The 23,093-nt window shown below is 38.0% G+C and overlaps 2 protein-coding genes across 2 annotated transcripts; both read right to left on the bottom strand.

The window, feature by feature from the left end:
• Positions 1-2,347: 2,347 nt before the first annotated feature.
• On the bottom strand, positions 2,348-3,340 carry LOC140144449 (2-hydroxyacylsphingosine 1-beta-galactosyltransferase-like). Its single transcript, XM_072166259.1, has one exon. The coding sequence runs from the start codon at positions 3,338-3,340 to the stop codon at positions 2,348-2,350; it is 993 nt and encodes a 330-aa protein (XP_072022360.1).
• Positions 3,341-16,663: 13,323 nt separating this feature from the next.
• On the bottom strand, positions 16,664-19,951 carry LOC140144457 (UDP-glucuronosyltransferase 2A3-like). The gene is made up of 4 exons (XM_072166267.1): positions 19,554-19,951; positions 19,014-19,233; positions 17,473-17,692; positions 16,664-16,960 (listed from the first exon to the last, which is right to left on the bottom strand). Exons 1-4 carry the CDS (start codon positions 19,920-19,922, stop codon positions 16,672-16,674), a joined length of 1,098 nt encoding a protein of 365 aa, XP_072022368.1. The 5' UTR covers positions 19,923-19,951; the 3' UTR covers positions 16,664-16,671.
• Positions 19,952-23,093: the final 3,142 nt, after the last annotated feature.

Here is a 23,093-nt window from a genome sequence, read left to right as displayed (position 1 = left end):
AAAGAGGGCGTTTTCTTTGTACTGGGCGCCGCCATTTTGTGCGATTTTGTTGGGTTGAAAACCGCACAGGAATCACAGCGGTACCACATGTGAACACTCATGTGTCGATTTGGGTTGTGGGGTGGGGGTGCGTTGCACCTCCCTGGCACCGTTCTGTCGATATTGTGTCTTGATTTGGGTTGGAGGGGATACTTTGCACCGCCCTGTCTACCATTCTGTCGATATTGTGTGTCGATTTGGGTTGGAAGGGGTGGGTTGCACCTCCCTGGCTACCGTTCTGTCGATATTGTGTGTCGATATGGGTTGGAGGGGGTGTGTTGCAACTCCCTGGCTACCGTTCTGTTGAAATATTGTGTAGATTTGGTATGGAGGGGATGGATTGCACCGCCCTGACTACAGTTCTGGGTTGAACGGGATGCGCCTATTGCATCTCCCTGACTACCGTTCTCTCGAAATTGTGTGTCGATTTGGGTTGGAGGGGATGTATTGCACCTTATTGGCTACTTTTTGTCGATATTGTGTGTTAATTTTGGGATTTGAGGGGATGCTTTGCACCTCCCTGGCTATCTCTCGAAAGTGTGTGTTGATTTTGGTTGCAGGGGATGGGTTTCACCTCATTGGCTACCGTTCTGTCGATATTTTGTTTTTATTTGGGTTAATGGGGATGGGTTGTACCTCCCTGGCACCGTTCTGTCGATAGTGTGTGTCGATTTGGTATGGAGAGGATGCGTTGCACCGCCCTGGCTACCGTTCTGTCGATAGTATGTGTCGATTTGGGTTGTAGGGGATGCGTTGCACCTCCCTGGCACCGTTCTGTCGATGTTGTGTGTCGAATTGGATTGTAGGGGATGCGGTGCACCTCCCTGGCTACCGTTCTTTCGATGTTGTGTGTCGATTTGGATTGTAGGGGATGCGTTGCACCTCCCTGGCACCGTTCTGCCGATGTTGTGTGTCGATTTGGGTTAATGGGGATGGGTTGTACCTCCCTGGCACCGTTCTGTCGATAGTGTGTGTCGATTTGGTATGGAGAGGATGCGTTGCACCGCCCTGGCTACCGTTCTGTCGATATTGTGTGTTTATTTGGGTTGTAGGGGATGCGTTAATGTAGCGTTGCACCTCCCTGGCACCTTTCAGTCGATATTGTGTCCGCTGAATAAGCCAACTGTGGCCTATGCTACCAAATCATGAAATACAAATTAAAAGAAATGGGGTTTTCTTTATAAAGAGATTATTGCCGTCCTGTTTTAGCACATAAACACACTTTTAGTGCGAGTTAGAGGAGCGCATAACCTAGCGGTGTTTGCACTCAAATATTCAGACAAATAAAAGTGACACTCGAAAGAGATGACATAGGCTTCTACAGTAGGGTGGAGTGAAAAAGCACAAAATTTGTTTGGATAATTATAAAAACTTGCTTGCATATGAAATAAGTACGCTGGCAAAAAATTGAAAAATTGAAGCATATCTTGAGGTTCAACAAAGCACCTGAAAATGTCCGAAATTACCCAAATTTACGCATCCCGGCACGAAAGTGCATGCTGAGATGTTAATATATCCATAAGTACACTCCCTAGAACTATGAAATTTTGTATATATGGCTACCTTAGACTGCTCAATCCATTGCTTTAATCACAGGCAGTGTAGCATGTGCGAATTGCAAATGTAAGTGTCCAAAAATGGATGAAAACCCTACATGGACCGGTCGACCATTAAGATAATGCTTCTAATTTTCTAATTTTTTTGCCAGGTTACTTATTTCATATGTAAGCAAGTTTTTATAACTATCCAAAAAAATTATCTCACTTTTTTGTTTTTTCACTCCATCCTATTCTACAGGGTGGTCCAAAAAGAACTTCACGAAATTTGAGGTTGAAGTGTTGTTGCATATTCTGAAAGGACATCTTCCTAAATCGCGTTATTAGTCAGAAACGCGGTAAAACGCTGTACGAAAGGAATACTCCCATGCAAATGTATTAGTAATACACACAAATGTTTAAGGAATACACATAAATGTATTAGGAATACACCAAAATGTATTAGGAATGCACCCAAATATATTAGGAATGCACCCAAATATATTAGGAATACACTCAAATATATTAGGAATACACCCAAATGTATTAGGAATACACCAAAATGTATTAGGAATGCACCCAAATATATTAGGAATACACCCAAATGTATTAGGAATACACCTAAATGTAAAGGAATACACCCAAATGTAAAGGAATACACCTAAATGTATTAGGAATACACCCAAATGTAAAGGAATACACCCAAATGTATTAGGAATACACCCAAATGTATTAGTAATACACCCAAATGCATTAGGAATACCCACAAATATTTAAGGAATACACACAAATGTATTAGGAATACACCCAAATGCATTAAAAATACACTCAAATTGATTAGGATTACACCCAAATGTATTAGGAATACATCCAAATGCATATGGTATTAGGGGTGAAAGAGTACTTACTGCTGAAACAGGTCTTGCTTTTTTCGTTGTCAGTCCTCCAACTGGAAGCGCATTGGGCAACAACGGCCTGGCAAAATCCAACGCAAAATCAGTATTGATTAAGAATAGCTCCGCATCCTCGTAATAAGGACTTGTTTCCGTGATACCAAATTCTCTTCTTGTTTCATACTTGGGGGTGTTAAGCAGTGTAAACAAAACCAAAATTGTAAAAGATGTTGCTACATTCTTCAGACGATCAGAAAATGTCATCACGTGATCTAAAGTTGACGTCATTTCCGGCATGTAAGAAGGATTAAAAGGTACACGTTTCGATATTAAGTCTATGGATGGAACTGTGAGAATAGCGGACACTGATACAAACTTAACGCCATATTTGAGACGTAAATATTGCACAACAGAACAATCCTGATTATTATCCACCACGGATAGATCAAAATTCTGCAACTTTGACATCAATTCTTCATCACCTAATATTGTACCGCATTCCTTTACATATTGCTGAAAGAAATCCGTTGAAGAGACCTCCAACATCCATTCCGTGTATCGCCCTTCTAATCCCGCGTTAGTCATGTTAGCAATAAACTCAATTCGCTCGGCATAGGTCTGACAAGTTTTATGGAAAATAAAGTCGATTCTCTCTTCATCAGCACCTGTGGACTTCATAACTTTATCTTGGAAGATATCGCCAACCAACATTGTGACCGTGTGTCCGCGTGCAGTCATTTCCTTGGCAACGTTGTACATAACACTGTAGTGACTACCTTCCCCGAATAATGGATAGATAAGTATGTTACTAGCACCAACCAAAGGGAGTACAATCCACGATATGAGACAAAGCAATATTGGTTGGGAAGCCATATTAATCAAGAGCTCAGTGTTGTCCAATATAACGGCGTATTTGGCTTCTTTAAAACTCCAGCGAATACGCATCTATCAGGGCACAGTTCTTTACCCCTAATACATTTGTACATTCATTGCATGACCTTTGAAAATGTGGATAAACAAAAACTCATACTCTGCAACTCGAAGTCACATCTTGCATCATGATTGTTTAATTGAGGTTATTGAAGTATATGCCATTGGGATGAGGCTATTGTGGTCCATAGTGACATGTACTTGGTAGTCGTACTAGGCTATGTGGGTATACAAAAACTCATACTCTGCAACTTATAAAAGTCACATTTTGCATCATGATTGTTTAATTGAGGTTATTGAAGTATGCCATTGGGATGAGGCTATTGTGGTCCATAGTGACATGTACTTGGTAATCGTACTGGGCTATTCCAGTTGAATTCCATACACCCCCATGGAAGACTTAATCTCCAACACAGGAGCTACAAGTGGGTGTAGATTTCAAATGAAGTCACTCATTGAGGTAACCGTAGAAAATAAATGTCATGTCTTCCTTAGTGGGTGTATGGATTTCAACTGGAATAGCCCACTCATACAACAAGGTTGACCAAGTGCAAACATATTTACTTAACATGCTTAATGATAACACGATTTAGTTTGATAACATATTTGAACTTACAAGTTTACATATTAGTATGGTTCTTTAACATGATAATACGTCGATGCGACGAGGTTTTTGCCCCAGTGTCAACCAGCTCTTGTGTCAACCAAAGCTAATTTAGTATCACCATGATCATGATCACTAAGATCCGGGGTCCACTCATGAAAAGTTGTAAGCATCCGCGTGAAAGAAAACGCGCATTTAGGGTGGTTTTGAAAGCAAAACGAGAATCCGCGCGGATCCGCAGGTATCCGCGATTGAGGTATCAAAACTCAATTTACGTGAAGAAGGGGTGCTTTTTTGCGGACGATCCTCGCTTAGGGTAGTTTCGTAAAATTACCTAATTAACGGCCATTAGTGGTTGCATGTTTATCAAGTTATGTGGCACAAATTTGAGTGGTCTCTGAGCGAATTTACAACGTACTGATATCACTGTCACACCGGGCTGTAACTGAATGACACTGATACCTACACACGCAATGTCTATCCTTGTTTAGGGGCAAATTTCAAACCATAATCTTCGTTTAGGGTGTTTTTATGTCTATATCCTTATTTAGGGGCTAATTTCAAAACAGATCCTTGTTTAGGGTTTTTTTTGAGTAAAATCCTTGTTTAGGCGACGACAAAAATAAACCCTGTTCTACGGGCGGACGGACCTTTCAATTTGTTCCTGAAGTTTCCGAAATTTGGGTCGGTCGGTCTTTTTTTTTCTCTTTTTTTTTGGAAATGACCCAAAAATTACCAAAATCTGTAAATAGTTTGAAATTTGGGAAGATACAAAAAAAAAAAAATTGTTCCTGAAATTTTCGAAATTTGGGTCGGCATTCATTTGTACAAGAATTTTTTTTCCTTCCAAATTTGTTCAAAATCTGGGTCGGTCGGGCCCGTCGAACAGGATTTTCTTTTTTCGTCGCCTTGGGGTTACTTTGATAAATTTTCGAGATCCTATCTTAAGGCCATTTTAGAAAGTCAATTCACACGGATGCTTACAACTTTTATATATATTTATTTGGAATATATACTTAGTATAGTGGCAAAATCAAACTCGAAATCTGTGTTACGACTGAGCTTAAAACAAAGCCATGATGATTGATAACTTAAGGGCGAATTATTAATTAAGGGCTGGGCTGGGGTATGAACGTTTGGACAGTATTTATTGTGGGACATTAGAGCACATCAGACATATCGAATTGCATTCTGAATACAAAGAATGTCCTTCTGATATCGAATAATTTTGATTTTTTGAAATTCGCAATGTAATACACATTTTATGGCAAATGATTAAAAATTGATATTTTTGATATTTAACAGTATTCGAAGTAAACTTTATAAATCTGATGATTTATACTTAAAGTGTATGTAGCTGGGATGAAAAGCCAACGATCAATTGAAAACTTTGATATTTCGTATTGAAGATATGGATTTTTTCCCAAAACACCAAAAAATAGGTCTTTTTGGGAAAAAATCCATATCTTCAATATGAAAGGTCAAATTTTTTAATTGATCGTCGGCTTTTCCTCCCAGCTACATATACTTTAAGAATATATCATTAGATTTATAAAATTTACTTCGAGGACTGTTATATATCAAAATGTGAAAAATATCAAATTTTAATAATTTGTCATAAAATTTAGTATTATATCGTGATTTTCAAAAATGAAAATTATTTGATATCAGAAAGACATTCTTCGTATTCAGAATGCAATTCGTATGTCTGATGTGCTCTCATGTCCCACAAAAATACTGTCGAAACGCTCCAAAACGCTCATTCCAGATCCCTTAAGGCGACTGATTCTTAAGGAAGTACTTCCCTCCAAGTTTCTGATAAGATAATCTATTTCTTAAAAAGTAAAACCGTAGTTTAACAAAGAATAGTTAGGGACTGTACATAAATACGTGGGTGGGTATTTAATGTGGATATTAACTCTTTAATCCGACAATTTCAGTCTTATACACACCAATCGTTTATTGTGCAGATCAAAGGATTGCATCTCGGATCTACCCGCAAAGTCACGGTAATTTACTGAAAAGCTGAATTGAAATCGAGTAAATATAGATGACCACAATTCAATAAAGAGTTTTGAACTAGTACTCACCACCGCTAGAGGGCGTTCTGGTCCAGCTGTCAATCCCCCAACAGTTCTGGTATTAGGCAATAGTGGTTTAGGGAAATCCATAGCAAAATTAGTATTTATAAAATGAAGTTCCGCGTCTTCGCAATGTATAGAATTATCGGCAAGTCCATATTGATTTCGTGTCTGCAGTAACCTATCCTCTATTCCTTTATTGAATAGAATCAATAACACGACAGATGTTGCAAAGTTTGTCAATCTTTCCGGAAATGACATCACGTGATTCAAACCGGAAGAAAATTCTGGTATATATGCAGGATTAAATGGAGAACGATTTGCAAGAAATATTGGTGATTGTATTGTTAATACTGAAGACAGTGCGATATATGGTACACCCATAGTCTTTCGGAGATATTGAGATATAACACAGTTTCCATTCATATCAGCCAATGACAAATCGAAATTGCTATGACGTAATGTGAATACAAGCTCCTGATTGGTTAACAAATTGTGCCATATACCATATTGCTTTACTAAGACGCTGTCCTCCTCCCTCATTTTTTCCATGAACCATTGCATGTATTTGCCTTGTAATCCTGCTGCAGTCATCTCTGACATAACCTCACGATAGTCCGTCATTTTGATTTGAGCGGGAAAGAAGATGTAACTTATAGCCTGCTCCGTAGGGTCTTGAGACGAAGAAATATGGTGTTTCTGATGATCTGCGACGAGCATTGTAATGTTATGTCCACGATATAATAATTGCTTGGCAACATTTAGCATTATGTGATAGTGACTGCCTTCCCACATGAGAGGGACGAGAAGGATATTACTACAGGATGCAATGGTACTTGACGCCAGAATTACAACCAATGTTATCGACACCATTATGAAAGCAGGGTCTCAGTTTTAGGTTTAGATCTAAGAAACTTATAGTTCTACCTGTTTATTACAGGAAGACGGCGATTGACATAAAATGGTTATGCCAATAGCACTAGCAGATCTGGAGTCAAATTCAACAGTATTACGTACCATAGACGAATAAGTGGCCCGTCGGTATAAATACTCGAAGCTAGCTGGTGTCAAATATGAACAACGATAATGACAGAGGGATAAGTGACCTTTGACACTAAATATTGCAAAGGTATTATTTAAATAGTTGATAAGTTCGAGGATTCCGACTGCGATTCTGATTGCAAATTGTTCTTTCTGACAGGGAGTTTTGGACACGTTTGTATGATGTAGGTGACATTTACCAAAGGTCAAAGTTCACTGACCTAGAATACGATCAAGATGTAGGTGAAAGTACATGTATCATTATCAGACCGAGCAAATGTCCTGGTTACGATCATATGAGGTGAAAGCACATCATTATCAGACCGAGCAAATGTTCTGACTAGGATACGATCATATAAATTTATGTAGGTAAAGGTACATCATTATGAGACCGAGCAAATGTCCTGAAATTTCTAAAGAAAACCTAAAGCAGGGCCAAGCCGAAATGAAGCAATGGTATGACAAAAACGCCAAAACTAGAGAATTCAAACCAGGAGAAAAGGTTCTTGTCCGGGGTTCTTGTACTTTTTCCAATTCCAGGGCACCCACTACAAGCTAGATATCCTGGCCCATTATGTAGTAGAGTCATAAGTGGATTATATCATTAAGAATCCTGGTAGACGCAAAAGTAGACAGTTGTGCCATATAAATATGCTGAAAGAGTATATTGAAATAAATGTCACTGATAGTTCAAAAAACCAGTCTGTTCAGTTACAAATGCTGAAGTAAACATGAGTGAAGATGCAAACTCTCACATCATGAATGAACAGAGTGATGATGTAAACCACAAATATTATAATGTCAAATTAGAAAACTCTGATGTGCTCGGAAAATTAGATGAACAGTTAGAGCATCTTTTAGAGGATCAACAAAATCAAATTGGAAATTTGATCAAAGATTTTGAAAGTATCTTTCTAAACATGTTGGATCTATGTGGTTTGCAACAACATATCGTCGGGTCGACACATAAGAAGGGGCATACATTAGATCTCATCATATCCAGAAAAGATGAAGATCTTGTTTCCTCACCATCGATCCATCGTGGACTACCATCAGATCACCATGCCGTCAGATGCTTTGTCAATATAGCTCGCCCAGGACTAAGTGTTAAACACGTTGAATCTCGCAGACTTCGAGGTGTGGACACTGACGCATTTATTGAGGACATTCGTGCTTCACCTTTGCTCTCTGCTCCGGCTCCTGATTTGGAAAGCCTCGTCAAGGAGTATTCATCTTCATTGACTGGTGTGTTAAATACCCACGCACCCCTACGCAAGCAAACTGTGATGCTTAGACCACATGCTCCGTGGTTTTCAGATGCTCTTCGAGTAGCGAAGCAAGAGAAACGTCGTCGGGAGCGAAAGTGGCTTAAATCTAGACTCTCTGTAGACAAAGAGTACTTCAAAGACCAATGTGATCTTTACAAAGATCTCCTGTATAAGGCAAAAACTGACTACCATCGTACACAGATTAGTCAAACAGATTCGAAGGACCTGTTTCGTGTAGTTGACAACCTTTCAAATCCTAAAGTTGACCAAGCTCTGCCATCTCATGATTGCCCGAAGTCGCTCGGTGATAGCTTCGCCAACTTCTTCGCGGATAAGGTAACAAGACTCCGTGGATCCATTGCAAGTAACGTTGCAACACCTATTGTTGTCAAGGGATTGCATTCATTCATTCATTCTCCGAGTTTTCTTCAGTAACAGAGGGTGACGTTTTCAAGATCATCAAGTCTGCCTCCACCACATCTTGCAGCTTGGACCCCCTCCCTGTGGTGCTTTTTAAAACCTGTCTGCCGGAATTGCTATCAACAATTACAACCATTGTGAACGAGTCGCTGAAGACCGGCGTAGTTCCATCGAGCCTGAAGCATGCTGTTATTCGACCATTGCTGAAAAAGGCTGGACTCGACCACAACGTATATGCTAACTATCGTCCAATTTCCAACCCCCCTTCTTGGGCAAAGTAATTGAGAGGGTCGCCGTATCACAACTGCAATCATATCTATCTGAAAACAACCTACAAGCACGTTCGCAGTCTGCATATAGGCAACATCATAGCACCGAAACAGCCATCCTACGTGTTCAGAATGATATATTATCTGCTCTTGATCGACGGAAAGAGGCTATGCTAGTCCTTTTAGATTTTTCGGCGGCTTTTGACACGATATCGACCATGGTATGTTGCTAGACCGTCTATGTACACGCTATGGAATAAAAGGTACAGCTTTAAACTGGATCGAGTCTTACATGGCTGATCGTACGCAATCGGTTCTGATAGACGACGTGCAATCTGATCCTCTTCCATTATCTTATGGTGTTCCGCAAGGGTCGGTAGCTGGGCCACTTTTGTTCACACTGTACAGTGCGCCACTCCAGGATGTTATTGAGTCGCATGGCATCAACTGTGTTTTTTACGCAGATGACTCTCAGTTATACCTCGTTTTCAACCCCGAGGATCGTGATTCAGCTCTCCAAAAGTTGGAAGCATGTATTGCTGATATCAAAACATGGTGTGCATTTAATAAGCTAGTCCTCAATGATGACAAGACTGAGCTTATTCATTTTTGTTCCCGCTTCAACAGTTCATCCACATCTCCTGTTCAAGCGAAGCTATCCATTGGTGAGGTTGAAGTGTTGTCATCGCCAAGAGCGCGTAACCTCGGTGCCATCATGGACGCGTCTTTGTGCATGAGTGACCACGTAAATAATATCTGCAAGTCGGCGATGTTTGCTATCCGGAAGATCGGCCAGATCCGCCAATATTTGGATGAAAACACTGCCGCTAGACTCGTCCACGCCTTTGTAACATCTAGGCTTGACTCTGCAAATTCTTTGTTGTACGGTTTAACGCATACCGAAGTCGCAAAAATCCAACGCGTGCAAAACACCGCAGCACGTTTAGTTTTATGCAAATCTCGCCGTGAGCATATCACACCTTTTACTACGCCAATTGGCTTCCTGTGGAATATAGAGCTATGTTTAAAATCCTTCTGCTCACCTTCAAGGCTATGAATGCCATGGCACCTGGCTTCATTTGTGATCTCATACAACCTTATGTTCCTTCAAGACGATTAAGATCTTCGCGTGATAATCTACTGAAAACCAGCCGTCCGAGCACGAAGTTCTACGGAGAAAGAGCGTTTGCTTATGCCGCACCATCTCTTTGGAATCGCTTACCAACTGATATTCGTCAAGCAACAACTGTGCCGATGTTCAAATCACGCCTGAAAACTCATCTGTTCCGCCAATGTTTTAATTAGTGTTTTATAATATATTTCAATTTCCAGGGTGATGTGCCAGTAACCTCTCCCCTATATCATATTTTCTGCGATTTATTTTCCGTGCATAAGAATGGCGTTATATTTGCATTTCTACGTTTTTGTCATCGAGAGATATTGTTTCTGCATTCCAATATTATGTGTTTTCTGTGCAATAATCACTAGAGTGAAGTGCTGGTAACCTCTCCTCTAGTGATCCTTATTTTTCGTCATCTCAATGATATTCGTCAAGATACATCTCATTTGATATTCGCATTGCATTGCAACAACTCTACCGATGTTCAAATCACGCTTGAAACCCCATCCTTTCCGCCATTGTGTTATTTAATGTTTTGTTATTTTCTATAAATGCCAGGGTGATGTGCTAGTAACCTTTCCAGTATATTATTAGGGATGACCACTGTTAATACAGTTTCCACTAGAACGATTTTTCATTTACTGTGTGCGTGCACTCACACACGTATTGTCTATGGAGAAAGTGATCGATACAAGAAATCCCAGGCCTGTTAAATGGCGCACATACTTGTTTTGATCCAAATGTGGGCCTATATCAGGGTGTTTCAAGAAATTCCTGATTCCACCAGAAAACATTAACCAAACTTTTTCCTGTTTGGTCAGTAAATAGAGAGGACCTTCCTTCATGAAGAGATCAACTTTTTTAATGAAAAATTTAATGAGATGAGAACTACAACAGGTTGAAGTGACACCATTCCGTGCATCAGGTGTTCAAACGCAATTATCTCCGAATTTGGAGTGAATCAGACAAGCAAACTTACATACTCATAAAATTTAACTATTTTTGAAGACAAAATGTGCAGGATGTTAAGAAATTTAAGAATGTTTAAGCCTACCGCGGCCCATCTCAAATCTTTTACTTCCCCGTGCACTACTCACTACCTAGTCTGTGTTACAGACCGTGTACCTATATCCATAGGGAGAGAAACTACTGGGAACCACACACTCTCGGAAACCATAGTGGGCACATGCACACACAGTGTATTGCTCAATGTAGGAGCAAATGTCTCAAAATTGGTAGTGATTAATGTTACCAAACTTATGCCATGATGAAATATAATAATTTTTGAAGATAAAATGTGCTGACCTTAAAAGATTGAACAATGTTTAAGACTACCGCTATTCATTTGAAATAATGCACTTATTGTTCATCTCCTCTATGGAGATATTTTCCATGGCGGCCATCTATGATCATGCTTGAGGTTTCACCAAACAAACCATGGGTTTTGAGGTCTTATATTTTTTGTTGTATGTCAACAAAATCGATTAAATTTTCAGGATGATCTTATTTTCATGTTGTTATAAGCAAATATAATGTTCCAGATAACGCTAGTTAATAAATACATTAAGAAAAAGTACCTTAAAGTTGCACTTTCTGTTAGTATTCCTTTTTGGACTTTAACTTTTTAACATGTTCTAGCAGCCCTATATAAAACCGTGACACTCGAAAGGCCATATCTCTGGAATGAAACGTCCGATTAAGATTATTTAAACGCCAAAATGTTTCTTTCATCAATTCCAAGCCAATAAGTTAGGTCTGAATCAATTTAAATGTACTTCAATTTTTAGTGGACATGCCTAATATTATATTATTTTGTTGGATTGCATTTCTGCGAATTATTTTCCGTGCAAGATTGTTATCATCTCATTACATTTTACAACTCTTCATCACATACTCCGTGCATTATGGTCATCATCATTGTCTTCACACGCGCATTTTTCGAACATCATCTGAAATTGACTCTGACAATTATATTTTTTACTCAGTGTGTATATTTGATTTTTGGCGTTTTTACTCTAATCATTTTGTATTATAATTATATTCTCCTGCTTGTTTGATTTGTAATTTTTACAATGTTATTTGATATTTGTAATTTTACAGGCCTATTATTGCTTTGATGCATAATACTTTCATTTTGTTTGATTTATGCTCTCGTGAATCTTGCTGTTGTGCATCCTAGCAAAGGATATCATTGTTTTTTGCATTTTGCACAGTTCATTACTTGGTCTTCGCTCTCATGTTTTCCATCTCCTGTGCACACTGCATTTTTCGGTGTTAATTAGTATCATTTTCTTTTTGCTTTGCATTACATTATTTTCCCATAATTGGTGTGTTGTTTTTGATGTAGGGGGCCTATGCCCACTTGTTTCTTTTGGTTTTGCTCACGTGATTGTTTTGTAGTGGGCCTACATTATTAGCTGTTTTAGTTTTTTTGCTTTTCTTGTGCTTATTATTATGTTTGACCGATGGTATTTGCTTATTATTATATTAGACCGATGGTAATTGCATTGTTGTTTATTGTTTTTCTCTTGCTCGTTCACCCCTTCCTTTGCAATTCTCATCACGGTTTTTGGTAAATTTTGCTTCAAATTTTTTCCTTTTTGCTTTCTGCACAGTTAATTTTTGTGGCCTTTACTCTCGTTTTCCGTTTCCTGTGCAGATTGCATTTTAGGTGTTAGTTACACAGCCGTGACGTTAGTCACGGCTGTGTCTTTTTTCTTACAGGTTCTTTCTTCTTTCTTTCTTCTTCTTCTGCCGACCACTACATTTGCTCTAGCACTTACATGCTTACACCGATTTTGACCTAACTTGGTCACAACCATCATTGACCATGCCCCTACATGTCATATGAAACTCGTGGGGTCAAAGGTCACGCAGGGGTCATAGGGGTCAAAAACGTGATTTCAACTCAAAATGCTTCTTCTCTCACAGATTACGTAGGACAGTGACACCACTTGCACACATGCATTGTTATTATCCAGTGTCTATGGGGTCCTCACAGATTTGGGGTCAAAGGTCATTAAAGGGTCACTTCCGGTATAAAACGAAAAACCGTCAAATTTTTTTATTTGCTAAGAAAAACATAGGACAGTAACGGTATGTTCACACATAAATTGTAGTTACCCTGTGTATATGTGGTATTTTTTTTATTTAGGGTCAAAGGTCATTAAGGGGCCACTTCGGTATAAAACGAAATACCTTTAAAATGCTTCTTCTCCCACAAATTACGTAGGACAGTGACACCATTTGCACACATGCATTGTTATTATCCAGTGTCTATGGGGTCCTCACAGATTTGGGGTCAAAGGTCATTAAGGGTCACTTCCGGTATAAAACGAAAAACCTTCAAAATGTCTTATTTGCTAAGAAAAACATAGGACAGTAACGGTATGTTCACACATGAATTGTGGTTACCCAATTCATATGTGGTATTTGTTTATTTCGGGTCAAAGGTCATTAAGGGTCACTTTCGGCCTGAGACGAAAAACCTTCAAAATGCCCCTTCTGCCACAAATAACATAGCAAAGTGATGCCACGTGCACCCATACATTGACATTAGCCAATGTCTATGGGGTTTTCATATATTTTGGGGTCAAAGGTCATTGGGGGTTACAACACGGCTGTGTTTGTGGTCTTAGACCACAGCTAAGTCTAGTTTAAGTTTCTTTTTGCACAGTTATATATTTTTTATTCATTCATATTGTTTGTTGCTCTTGGTGTACGCTCGCTCAGTTTTGATTGTTTTTTACTCTCGTGAACTTGTTGTGGCGGGCCTACATCATTTGCTTTTTGCTGTTAGCCAGTTGGTTAGTGCAATGTGTTTCTGCATCTGCTGCTCATTAATCATTCCTTCATTGCATTACCCATCTTGGTGTTATTGTATTTTTCTTTTATCTTATATTATCTCGTGATTATCTTGTTTTTCATATTAATTTGTTTTTATGATAATGTTATCTGTACTTCTTATTGATGTTTTTATATTTTATCTGTACTATTATATTTTGTTTTAATATTGTTCAGCGCTTTGTGATCTTGTTTGATGTAAATGCGCTTTATAAAAATAAAGTATTATTATTATTATTATTATTATTATTATACTCCAAGCAGAACGAATGCTGCGTTCCATGATATAGATATTGGTGACACGAAACCAATTAAGCAGCATCCATATAGTGTAGAGTGAATCCATTGAAAATGGAGTATCTCAAGCCCGGGAGGGGGGTCACTCATGCGGTAGGTCAAGCTTTGGCTGAGAAGTCAATGGAATATTCCATAGAGTTTGCGGTGTTTCATTTTTTTAATTCAAAAACTTCAGAATTTTACAGGAGCACAAGGAATCAGCTTGAAAGTGCATTAAAATGAGTACAAACAAGCCTAGTATTGATTCAGAGGCTCTTGCAATAGCTCTTGATATTATGAGATTTCAAAATTGGGACTTTTTTTATGTTGAAGGCTATGGCTAGCAAGCAGACCGCTAACTTTAAAGCATATACACCAGTTAAATAAATTCAAAAGTCACCAAAATTACATTATCATGACTGGTTTTGAATTGATTTACCTGGCGTACGCTTAGAAGTAATAGAGAGGTTACGATTTACTTGGCGTACGCTTAGAAGTAAGCCGCGATTTCCAAACGCCGCGCCGTATCGTAAGCCCGTATACCTATTCAAAACCAGTCTCAGTTTGGCGCACGCTTAGATGTATGTACGAGGGGCAGTCAGTATGTTTTAAGAGTTGACTCGTGACGTCATTTGTGGATCGTTTTCATGGCATTTCTCAATGATTACATAAACACTGTACCTTGGTCTTTCAAACAACACATGTAAAAATTCTATCACACACATGATTACGTAACAGCATTAGTATAAAATCAATGGTCTAGAGTCACCTGGTGAAATTGAGGCGTTTTTGTTAATGGAAATAAGAGGCTGAAATGAGGTATTGTTGTATTTTCTATATTTTCTCTGGAATTAAAGAATGGAGAATGCTGCCTTTTGGAACAGTAATAGAACACAAACTGCCAGTTTATTAAACCGTGTTTGTTGGGCTGTAAAGGTTTTAGTTTATTTAAAATGCGTGGTCAAATATGTCTTATTTTTTTGACAAAAACAAGGCTTTTCTTTCTTTAAAAATCTTGATATTGCCAAAAATAGCAAACGTGGAAATTTAAATTTTTTTTGCCAGTTCTGTTGACTAATCTCCAAACATTTAAACGGGAGTCTCCCTAGAAAATATTTGAATCCGTGATTAAAATAAATTTAGCAATTTTTGTGCATTTCCACCATGTTGTATCGGTCATCCCACCTGCGCATGCGCAGATTGTTGTTTCATTTGCACCAGTTATCATCGCACTGAGTACCAGCTCTCACACGTGACCAGTCATTATATTTTAGTCTGTTTCATTTTGGAGATAATTAATGTCATTTGTAATAACTGTTTTTTCCATTTCGCCATTTTTGCAGAATAATTTTGCTTCCATTCAAGCCCTAAAGTTGTTGAAGTTTCCAGACGTCCCATTTCCACCAAAGTTTAATGGCAAATCTCATATTTTACCAAATGCAAACGGAGGACCTAGTATTTATTCCTGCCCAAAACTAGTCATATGCACCTTGTACTTTTGCTGTTTTCGGACATTGTAAACACGTGTTTTTTCTGTAATTTAAAAGGCCCGCCTTTTTGCGTGATTTAGCAGTGTCCCTAGTATATTGATTTTATGCTAATGCTGTTACGTAATCATGTGTATGATATAATTTTTACATGTGTTGTTTGAAAGACAAAGGTACAGTGTTTATGTAATCATTGAGAAATGCCATGAAAACAATCCACATATGACGTCACGAGTCAACTCTTAAAACATACTGACTGCCCCTCGTATTGCGGAAGATTCGCACCCTTTCAATTCGCCAAGGCAATTGAAACGCAAGGCCAAAAAAAACAAAAAAAAAAAGACAGCTTTGTTTCCTGTAGCAGGTCAAAAAAGTCAAATGCGAAATGCGTTTTTTTTAAATTTTTTTTTTATTGATCCATTTTTTCAAATGAAAAAAAAAACACCTTTTTTGCCGCAAATTGGAATGAGAATTTACAGTGGTGTCTCCGACACACAAAGATAATCGCATTTCTGCATATTTAAGAATATTTATGATCCCCTTTTAACCTGCAGATGAAAAAAGGTTTAAAAAAATGTGTGATGTTTTCTTCGGTAGTTTTGCACTGTGTTCGTTTGTTGTGTGATGTGTAAATGATTACTCCAGTAGCGTTTTATATTATTTTTTGCGATTTTCCCGTTATTTGGAGTTTTTGTACGTGAAAAAAATTCTAATGCGCAAAATAAGCCGTCAAAACGTAATGCGCGCGCTATGGGAAACAAACTTGTTTTTTTGCCTAATACGAATTTATTTTAATAAAATTTATCGTGAAAATATGAAAATAATATGATGTAGGCACCATTACCTTGTAACTAATTATAACAACCTATTCACTTTTTACTTTACTTGACCCGCTATATAGTCTTTTACAACCTCTGAAACATAGTCTACAGCTACAGTATAAAATAATCATAAATGTAATGAAAGCTAATAGCAAGACTGCGATGACGTCTAGTAATAAGTACTGGAATATGTTCAAATCTAAAGCAGCAGATCGTAAATGTTTGGCGCCATCGTGACGTATAACATATTCTATCCAATCAACGGCTTCTTCTGTTGGTGTGCGGGGTGAGTCTCGTAATATAGCGGATATACGTGTGGCGTTGCTCTTATAACTAAGAAAAAGAAGAAGGAAGAACAATAGGAATATGTTTATTTTACCTTAATCATAAAACATTAAAATTGTAATAGCTTATAAATGCTTATTAATTGCTTATTAAGGTTAGCAACTACTTTTAACTGTTGCGATTTGGTAGTTCACAGTATCTTGCGAATGGTAGTGAGCTTTGGCAAAAATTGCATTGATCATTTCATAGCGAGTGTCTAGAAGAATTCAAATATCACAGATATACTTTTGTAGGTCCTGTGGTTCTTGATTTATGTTGTAAAGAGGACTGAAACAACAACACATCGTGTACCCTTAAAGCAGTTAATCATTTAGAATCATCCTTAGTGCGTTTGGTTGGAATTAATTCATCGCTCTTAATTTCACAGATATGTCACCTATGCATCGCCCTTAATCTCATAGATATAGGTCATTTATTCATCCTGATTCAAGTATCCCTTTCTGATAAGTCTTGGTCTTTGGGAGAAGCTCTGTGCTCTTGAAACATGGGCATAATCTTACCTTGGATCGCTAATGACTGTATGTATAGCTTGAGCCAACTCGCTACTGGTCAATGTAGTGATGTCAACTTTCACCGCCATACCACGTGATACCAATCTTTGTGCATTGTCGTATTGGTCAGCAAACAATGGCACAGCTACCATAGGTACTCCGTGATATACAGCTTCCCATACACCATTCATACCACAGTGGTATACAAAGGCTTTGATCTGAGGATGACCTGTGAACAGAGACGAAGGGCAATATGGTATAAGTCATACCAATGGTTAACTAGTTTCCAATATGTTCCACTGTGGAGGATTAGAATGTAATAATTTAATAATCAACATCAAAGTATATAAACAATTTTGTGACTCCCATTTCGAACACATTGTGCGCAGTATTATGATATATATGATATATGACAGATTTCATAAAACAATAGGGGTGGTACAGTGGTATATTAATGGCACATTCTCCGAAGTGTCCAAAATGCCAAATCTGTGTTGCCCATAGTTTTTAGTCGTATTCAGACTTGTTTCGTCAGAAAGAAATGACTTTTATTAATATAACTTATACTTAGGAGTTGCTTTCTAAAATACGCCGGGCTAGAGGTTGTAACATGCATAGAAAGTATAAATAAAGCTGATTATGCATATCCATTGTTTTCGTCCATGTCGCCAGCCAAGGTGCGTTCCCTATGTGTCCCTACTCGCTAAACATGCGCGCATAATGGATTGTAGGTACTTTTCATTAGCTGGTATCATGCACTAAATAATAAAGTATAAAACATCACAACACAGGTTATTAATTTTTCCAACAGGTTTATGAGATTATGTCGTTAATATTGTTCACAGATACGTTACCATATTTCTAATGGATAACAATCTGTGAAAATAATTGGCTAGATGAATGTTCTCATATGTGATGGATCAAGCAGGTTCCATAGTTATATTATGTGTGATACATAATACACTGGTTTCAAAGTAAAAAAAATCAGGTCTATTAAAGGCAAAAAGTCCTTACGTTACGTTCATGTCGTCACAGCTACGTTACCTAAATTCTATTCCCCTGTGAAAAAACGCTGTGATAAATGAAGCCAAATACCATACCAGACTTTAGTACATTGGGTGATGACTGATCAAGTATGGGCATTAAGTCGGTAAGTTTTTACACTTGTACGATTAAGACAGGTGGGAAAGGTCTTCACAGATACGTTACCACAGATACGTTACCACCAATACGTACAAGTAATATTGCTCAAAAATGAAGTATTGCTGAAAAATACCCATGCATTGTTTTGTGTTCTGAAACTATTCAAGTTTTTAATACGATTCAGAATGATTTTCATGAATTCTTTGTGGTTGGCATTCAGTTATTCCTGAGACCAAATTTGAACACTTTATCGGAGCAGGGCCGGGATATCCCTGATCGGATAATGTGCCTAATGTCCAGAGCAGCCCCTGGCGGCAAATTAAAAAAAATATATATAACCCCCTGGACACTGCTGATCATCTAACAGCATTTTGACAGGTGGGTTAAGTCGACTCTTACTGACTTACCTAGCAGATCATTTTGCGGTATCCAGTCTACAACTTTGACATTAGGAGTCAAAGTGGCCGATGGTTTCCCGTTTAACTTCCAGATAACTTTTTGAGGTAACTGGGCGAAAGCTCCAGCAAAGAGACCTGCCACACCTTCATCGATACCAGTTGCATAAGAGCCCATTGAAAACAAAACTACGCCATCTTCACCAGCACTCTCAAGAAACTCGATCCATTCCTGCATGGTTCAAATGTAAACAAAAGGCTAAGTAGTATCTCCTTTAGTCATGTTAGTGATATCTTGACTATAAACACAAGAAACAGAAATTTTTTACCAATCATGTAAAAGGGTACCATCATGATTATAAAAGTTAAGAGGCATGAAGATGATGAGAAAGCATAGAGAGAGGTTGTGATTTCCAAACGCTGTGTTCGTGTCACCAATATCTATATCATGGAACGCAGCATTAGTTCTGCTTGGAGTATCAGGAAAGATACTTTCAAAATCTGTGATCTCCTGTGACGGAGCAGTACTTTTTTTAACGATTTGTAACTCACCATCGCTAGAGGGCGTCCTGGTCCTGTCGTTAAGCCTCCTACTGTTCTTGTATTAGGCAACAACGGTCTCGGGAAATCCAGAGCAAAATGTGTATTGATCAAAAAAAGTTCTGCATCCTCACAAAATATGGACGAATCAAGTCCATGCTGAGCTCTCAATTCCTTTGTTGGATCAACTACTAAGTTAAATAGAACCAAGTAAAGTAGGCAAGTTGAAAAATGTATTACCCGTTCTGAGAATGACATCACGTGATCACTCCCGGTCGTTATTTCTGGTATGTATGCAGGATTTGCAGGAGTACGACTGGTTAATTGCGATAGAAAGGGTATTGCCATTATAGCAGACACACCCACATATGGAACTCCCATATACTGTCGTAGATATTGAAATATTGGACAAAAACCGTTTACGTCTGCCACTGATATATCGAAGTTTGAATCATGCAATGTCGAAAGAATCTTTTGGTTAAGTAATAAATGGTGACATTCATCAGACTGCATTTGCATAAAGTTACGGTCCTTTTCTCGTGATATTTCCATAATCCATTGCATATATCTTCCCTGCAATCCGGCTGCTGTCATGCCTGTCATATAGTCACGATAATCAGCAAGTTTAACTGACGGGAAAAAGATGTATTTAATAGCCTGCTCTGTAGGATTTTGCGATGACGTAATGAGAGGCTCATGACGATCCGCTAGGAGCATTGTAATGTTATGACCACGATCCATCAATTCCCTGCCCAGTTTGAGCATTACGTGGTAGTGACTCCCTTCACCATGTAGTGGAAAAAGAAGGACATTACTGCAGGACACCATAGCAAAGAGACAAATGACAAGCAATAGTTTGATAGCCATGGTGTACGATCACAAAATTAAAATTCCGGCCTCTAGTGTGAAGAAGATACGATTTTATAGCTACCACGGTGTAGATCGACGCTTTATCTAGCTTTTTATAGCTACCACGGTGTAGATCGACGCTTTATCTAGCTTTATGTTAGCAACAAAAAATTGAACGGTATTAAACATTATAGTGCGTCCAATACACTAGTCTCCACAGCAGCCAATTCGGTTCCGCTCCCTCCAACAAGGAGCGTAACCAAACTGGCTGCGTTTAGTTAACGCATCAGTGCACGGTAAAAACGTCACGTGATGCAGGTCAAGGACAACATTCGGCAATCGCCGGTATTTAACTCCTCCTCTGTTAAGGGTAGACGAGGTATTGTTGGTCGAAACAACAAAAAAAAATCAATTTTCATTATCTAAATCAATATATTATTGAAAATAACAACAATTTGATGTTTTGCAAAAGTTCATTCTACAAATCATATCCTTTGAAAACTTAATTGATTTATTGTTGTTACTGCGTTATGTACGTTTTACAAAAGTGTGGTTGTTTAAGCTCTTTACAGCATAACTCAAGAACCACATGACCTACAAAGTAAATCTGTGATATATTAATTCTTCTACACACTAGCTATGAAATCATCAATGCAATTATTGCCAAATCGCAACAGTTTAAAATAGTTGCTAACCTCAAAATAAATGCAAGGTGAACTTGAGACTCTTTAGCACATGTGATATACGGTAGCGGTGTCGCATATAAATAGCCCTAAAAGCAAAATAATCTTTATTACATAATTTTTATTTCGCATGAGGAAATACCGTGCAATTTGTGTTGTAAGGGCGCATACTACCAAATCACTCAAAATAGACATTAACAATTGTATGATAATATGGATGGTTTTAATGCACTAACTTTAATTACTAATTTAAAGATTATTTGTGATTTTTGCCCGGGTCGGTTATCAAGCTGCTATTCAACTTGTACTAACGTTTGCACTTAAAAGGAATATTGTTTGTCAATTTTTTCATTATTTTCAAGTTGATTTTTATAAATTAAATGTGTGATTTGCATAAAGAATAGATTACTATTTAGTTTACATTTCGTGTACATATCCTGAAAACTTTTGAAGGCATGCTTTTTGCAGGTTTTTTAGGTTTGACAGCTAGTTGCCATGGCTATGAACATATGAAAGTTAGTCTTAAAACGCACACTGGATCCTGTGTCATATACTGGGGGGTACCCAAAAAGGTGGTTTTGTTACATTTTGATGTGCAGCTTGGATTTCAAAACATCTCTTGAGTATTCCTTCACTTATAAGATTCAATTAGGTCGTTAACATGTTAAATTGAGGCTAATTTATTCTATATTACTCATGTTTTTATCCCGTTTTCAAATAATTTTTCATTATTTTCTTATGACGTTTGGCATAAAATGTGCCAAAGCCTAGGGTGGTTGTGGATTAGGGGGAGGGATTCATATCGTAAATTTGATCTAAACCCCCATTAAAAATTTGAGTAATAAAATGTCTAAATGAACTCCCAGACATCTAAACCAAATAAATAAATACAAAAGGTCATTTAACTGGCTAATACTTGCTCAGAATGATTGTAAATGTGGAAAAAAGAGATGGGGTTAAAGTCAGGCGAGACAAAAAGACACATTAGGTATGAAGCATAACATAAACAAACATTAAAATTTTAGAGCTGTAACATTCACCACCATTTTGAAAAGGTATACGTCGCCCAAATTGACAACATGTTTTAAAAGACATGATACCAAAACAAATCAACATTAACATTTTCAATAATTGAAACAACAACTTGTCATGCTTTAGAAAATCCCGACTTGAGCTTTTTAGGGGAGCACGTGTGGCCGAGTGGATAAGGCGCCCGACTCATAATACATAGGTTGTGAGTTCGAGCCCCGCTCGTGCCAACGTGTTGTGTCCTTGGGCAAGGCACTTTATCTTTATTGCCTACTTGGGGGGATGTGGTTGGGATGGATTGGATGTTTGTATAGTTGTTTGTTTCAATGTTGCAATATTGGCGCTGATTAAGCTGCTGCCTGCAAATTGCATTGTGTCTGTTTAGGTGTGTTTAATGTACAATTCTAGCAATTTGACCTGCGGGTCACGATTAGAGTTTGAAATAAAAACCTTCCTTTTTAAAACAAATTGAATGTGTGACCAATACCTACCATGGTGTGACTATATACCATGATAATTTAACTTTGTTTACACTTTCACGCTATTTCACGAGAGATGGGAATCTCCTGTTTCAGTAAACACGAATAATGCACGAGTCAGTGTACTCCGTTTTGATCAGAAAAACAAATTCAATCAATACGACATATTTTGAATGTCGTAAGTATCATTCCTGTTGAATTTAAGCTGGATTGGACAAATTTTAAAATTCAACTTTTGACCCGTCAACTTTGACCTTTGGGGTCACATATAACATAGATGAACTCCTGGATGGGGCAGCTTTAATTAGCATGAGGCCGCATTGATATGTAAATAGCGTATTGTTATTTAAATTTGTGCCCAGACGTATTGAGGGCGACAGTCATGTTATCCAGACGGAGAATGGCTGCACATGCCGGGCATGTCAATTTGCTGAGTGAAGGCTGATACTCACCTTTCTGTATAGGTAATAAGCTAGTATATTTCGTGTACCAGTTGGTTATAACAAAAAATT

This window comes from Amphiura filiformis, unplaced genomic scaffold (genome assembly GCF_039555335.1).
Source record: "Amphiura filiformis unplaced genomic scaffold, Afil_fr2py scaffold_55, whole genome shotgun sequence".
Taxonomy (NCBI): domain Eukaryota; kingdom Metazoa; phylum Echinodermata; class Ophiuroidea; order Amphilepidida; family Amphiuridae; genus Amphiura; species Amphiura filiformis.
The sequence above is the reverse complement of the archived record's forward strand: the minus strand, read 5'-3'. Positions and strand labels throughout refer to the sequence as shown.

Bases quoted from the DNA above. Each gene is read 5' to 3' on its own strand.
- LOC140144457 (XM_072166267.1), bottom strand. From the start codon at position 19,922: ATGGGAGTTCCATATGTGGGTGTGTCTGCTATAATGGCAATACCCTTT. The intron at 19,234-19,553 runs GTGAGTTACAAA...TGAACCATGCAG, and splicing joins CAGGACGCCCTCTAGCGATG to GAATGGATCGAGTTTCTTGA. The intron at 17,693-19,013 runs GTAAGTCAGTAA...CTCTGTTCACAG, and splicing joins ACCGCAAAATGATCTGCTAG to GTCATCCTCAGATCAAAGCC.
- LOC140144449 (XM_072166259.1), bottom strand. From the start codon at position 3,340: ATGGCTTCCCAACCAATATTGCTTTGTCTCATATCGTGGATTGTACTC.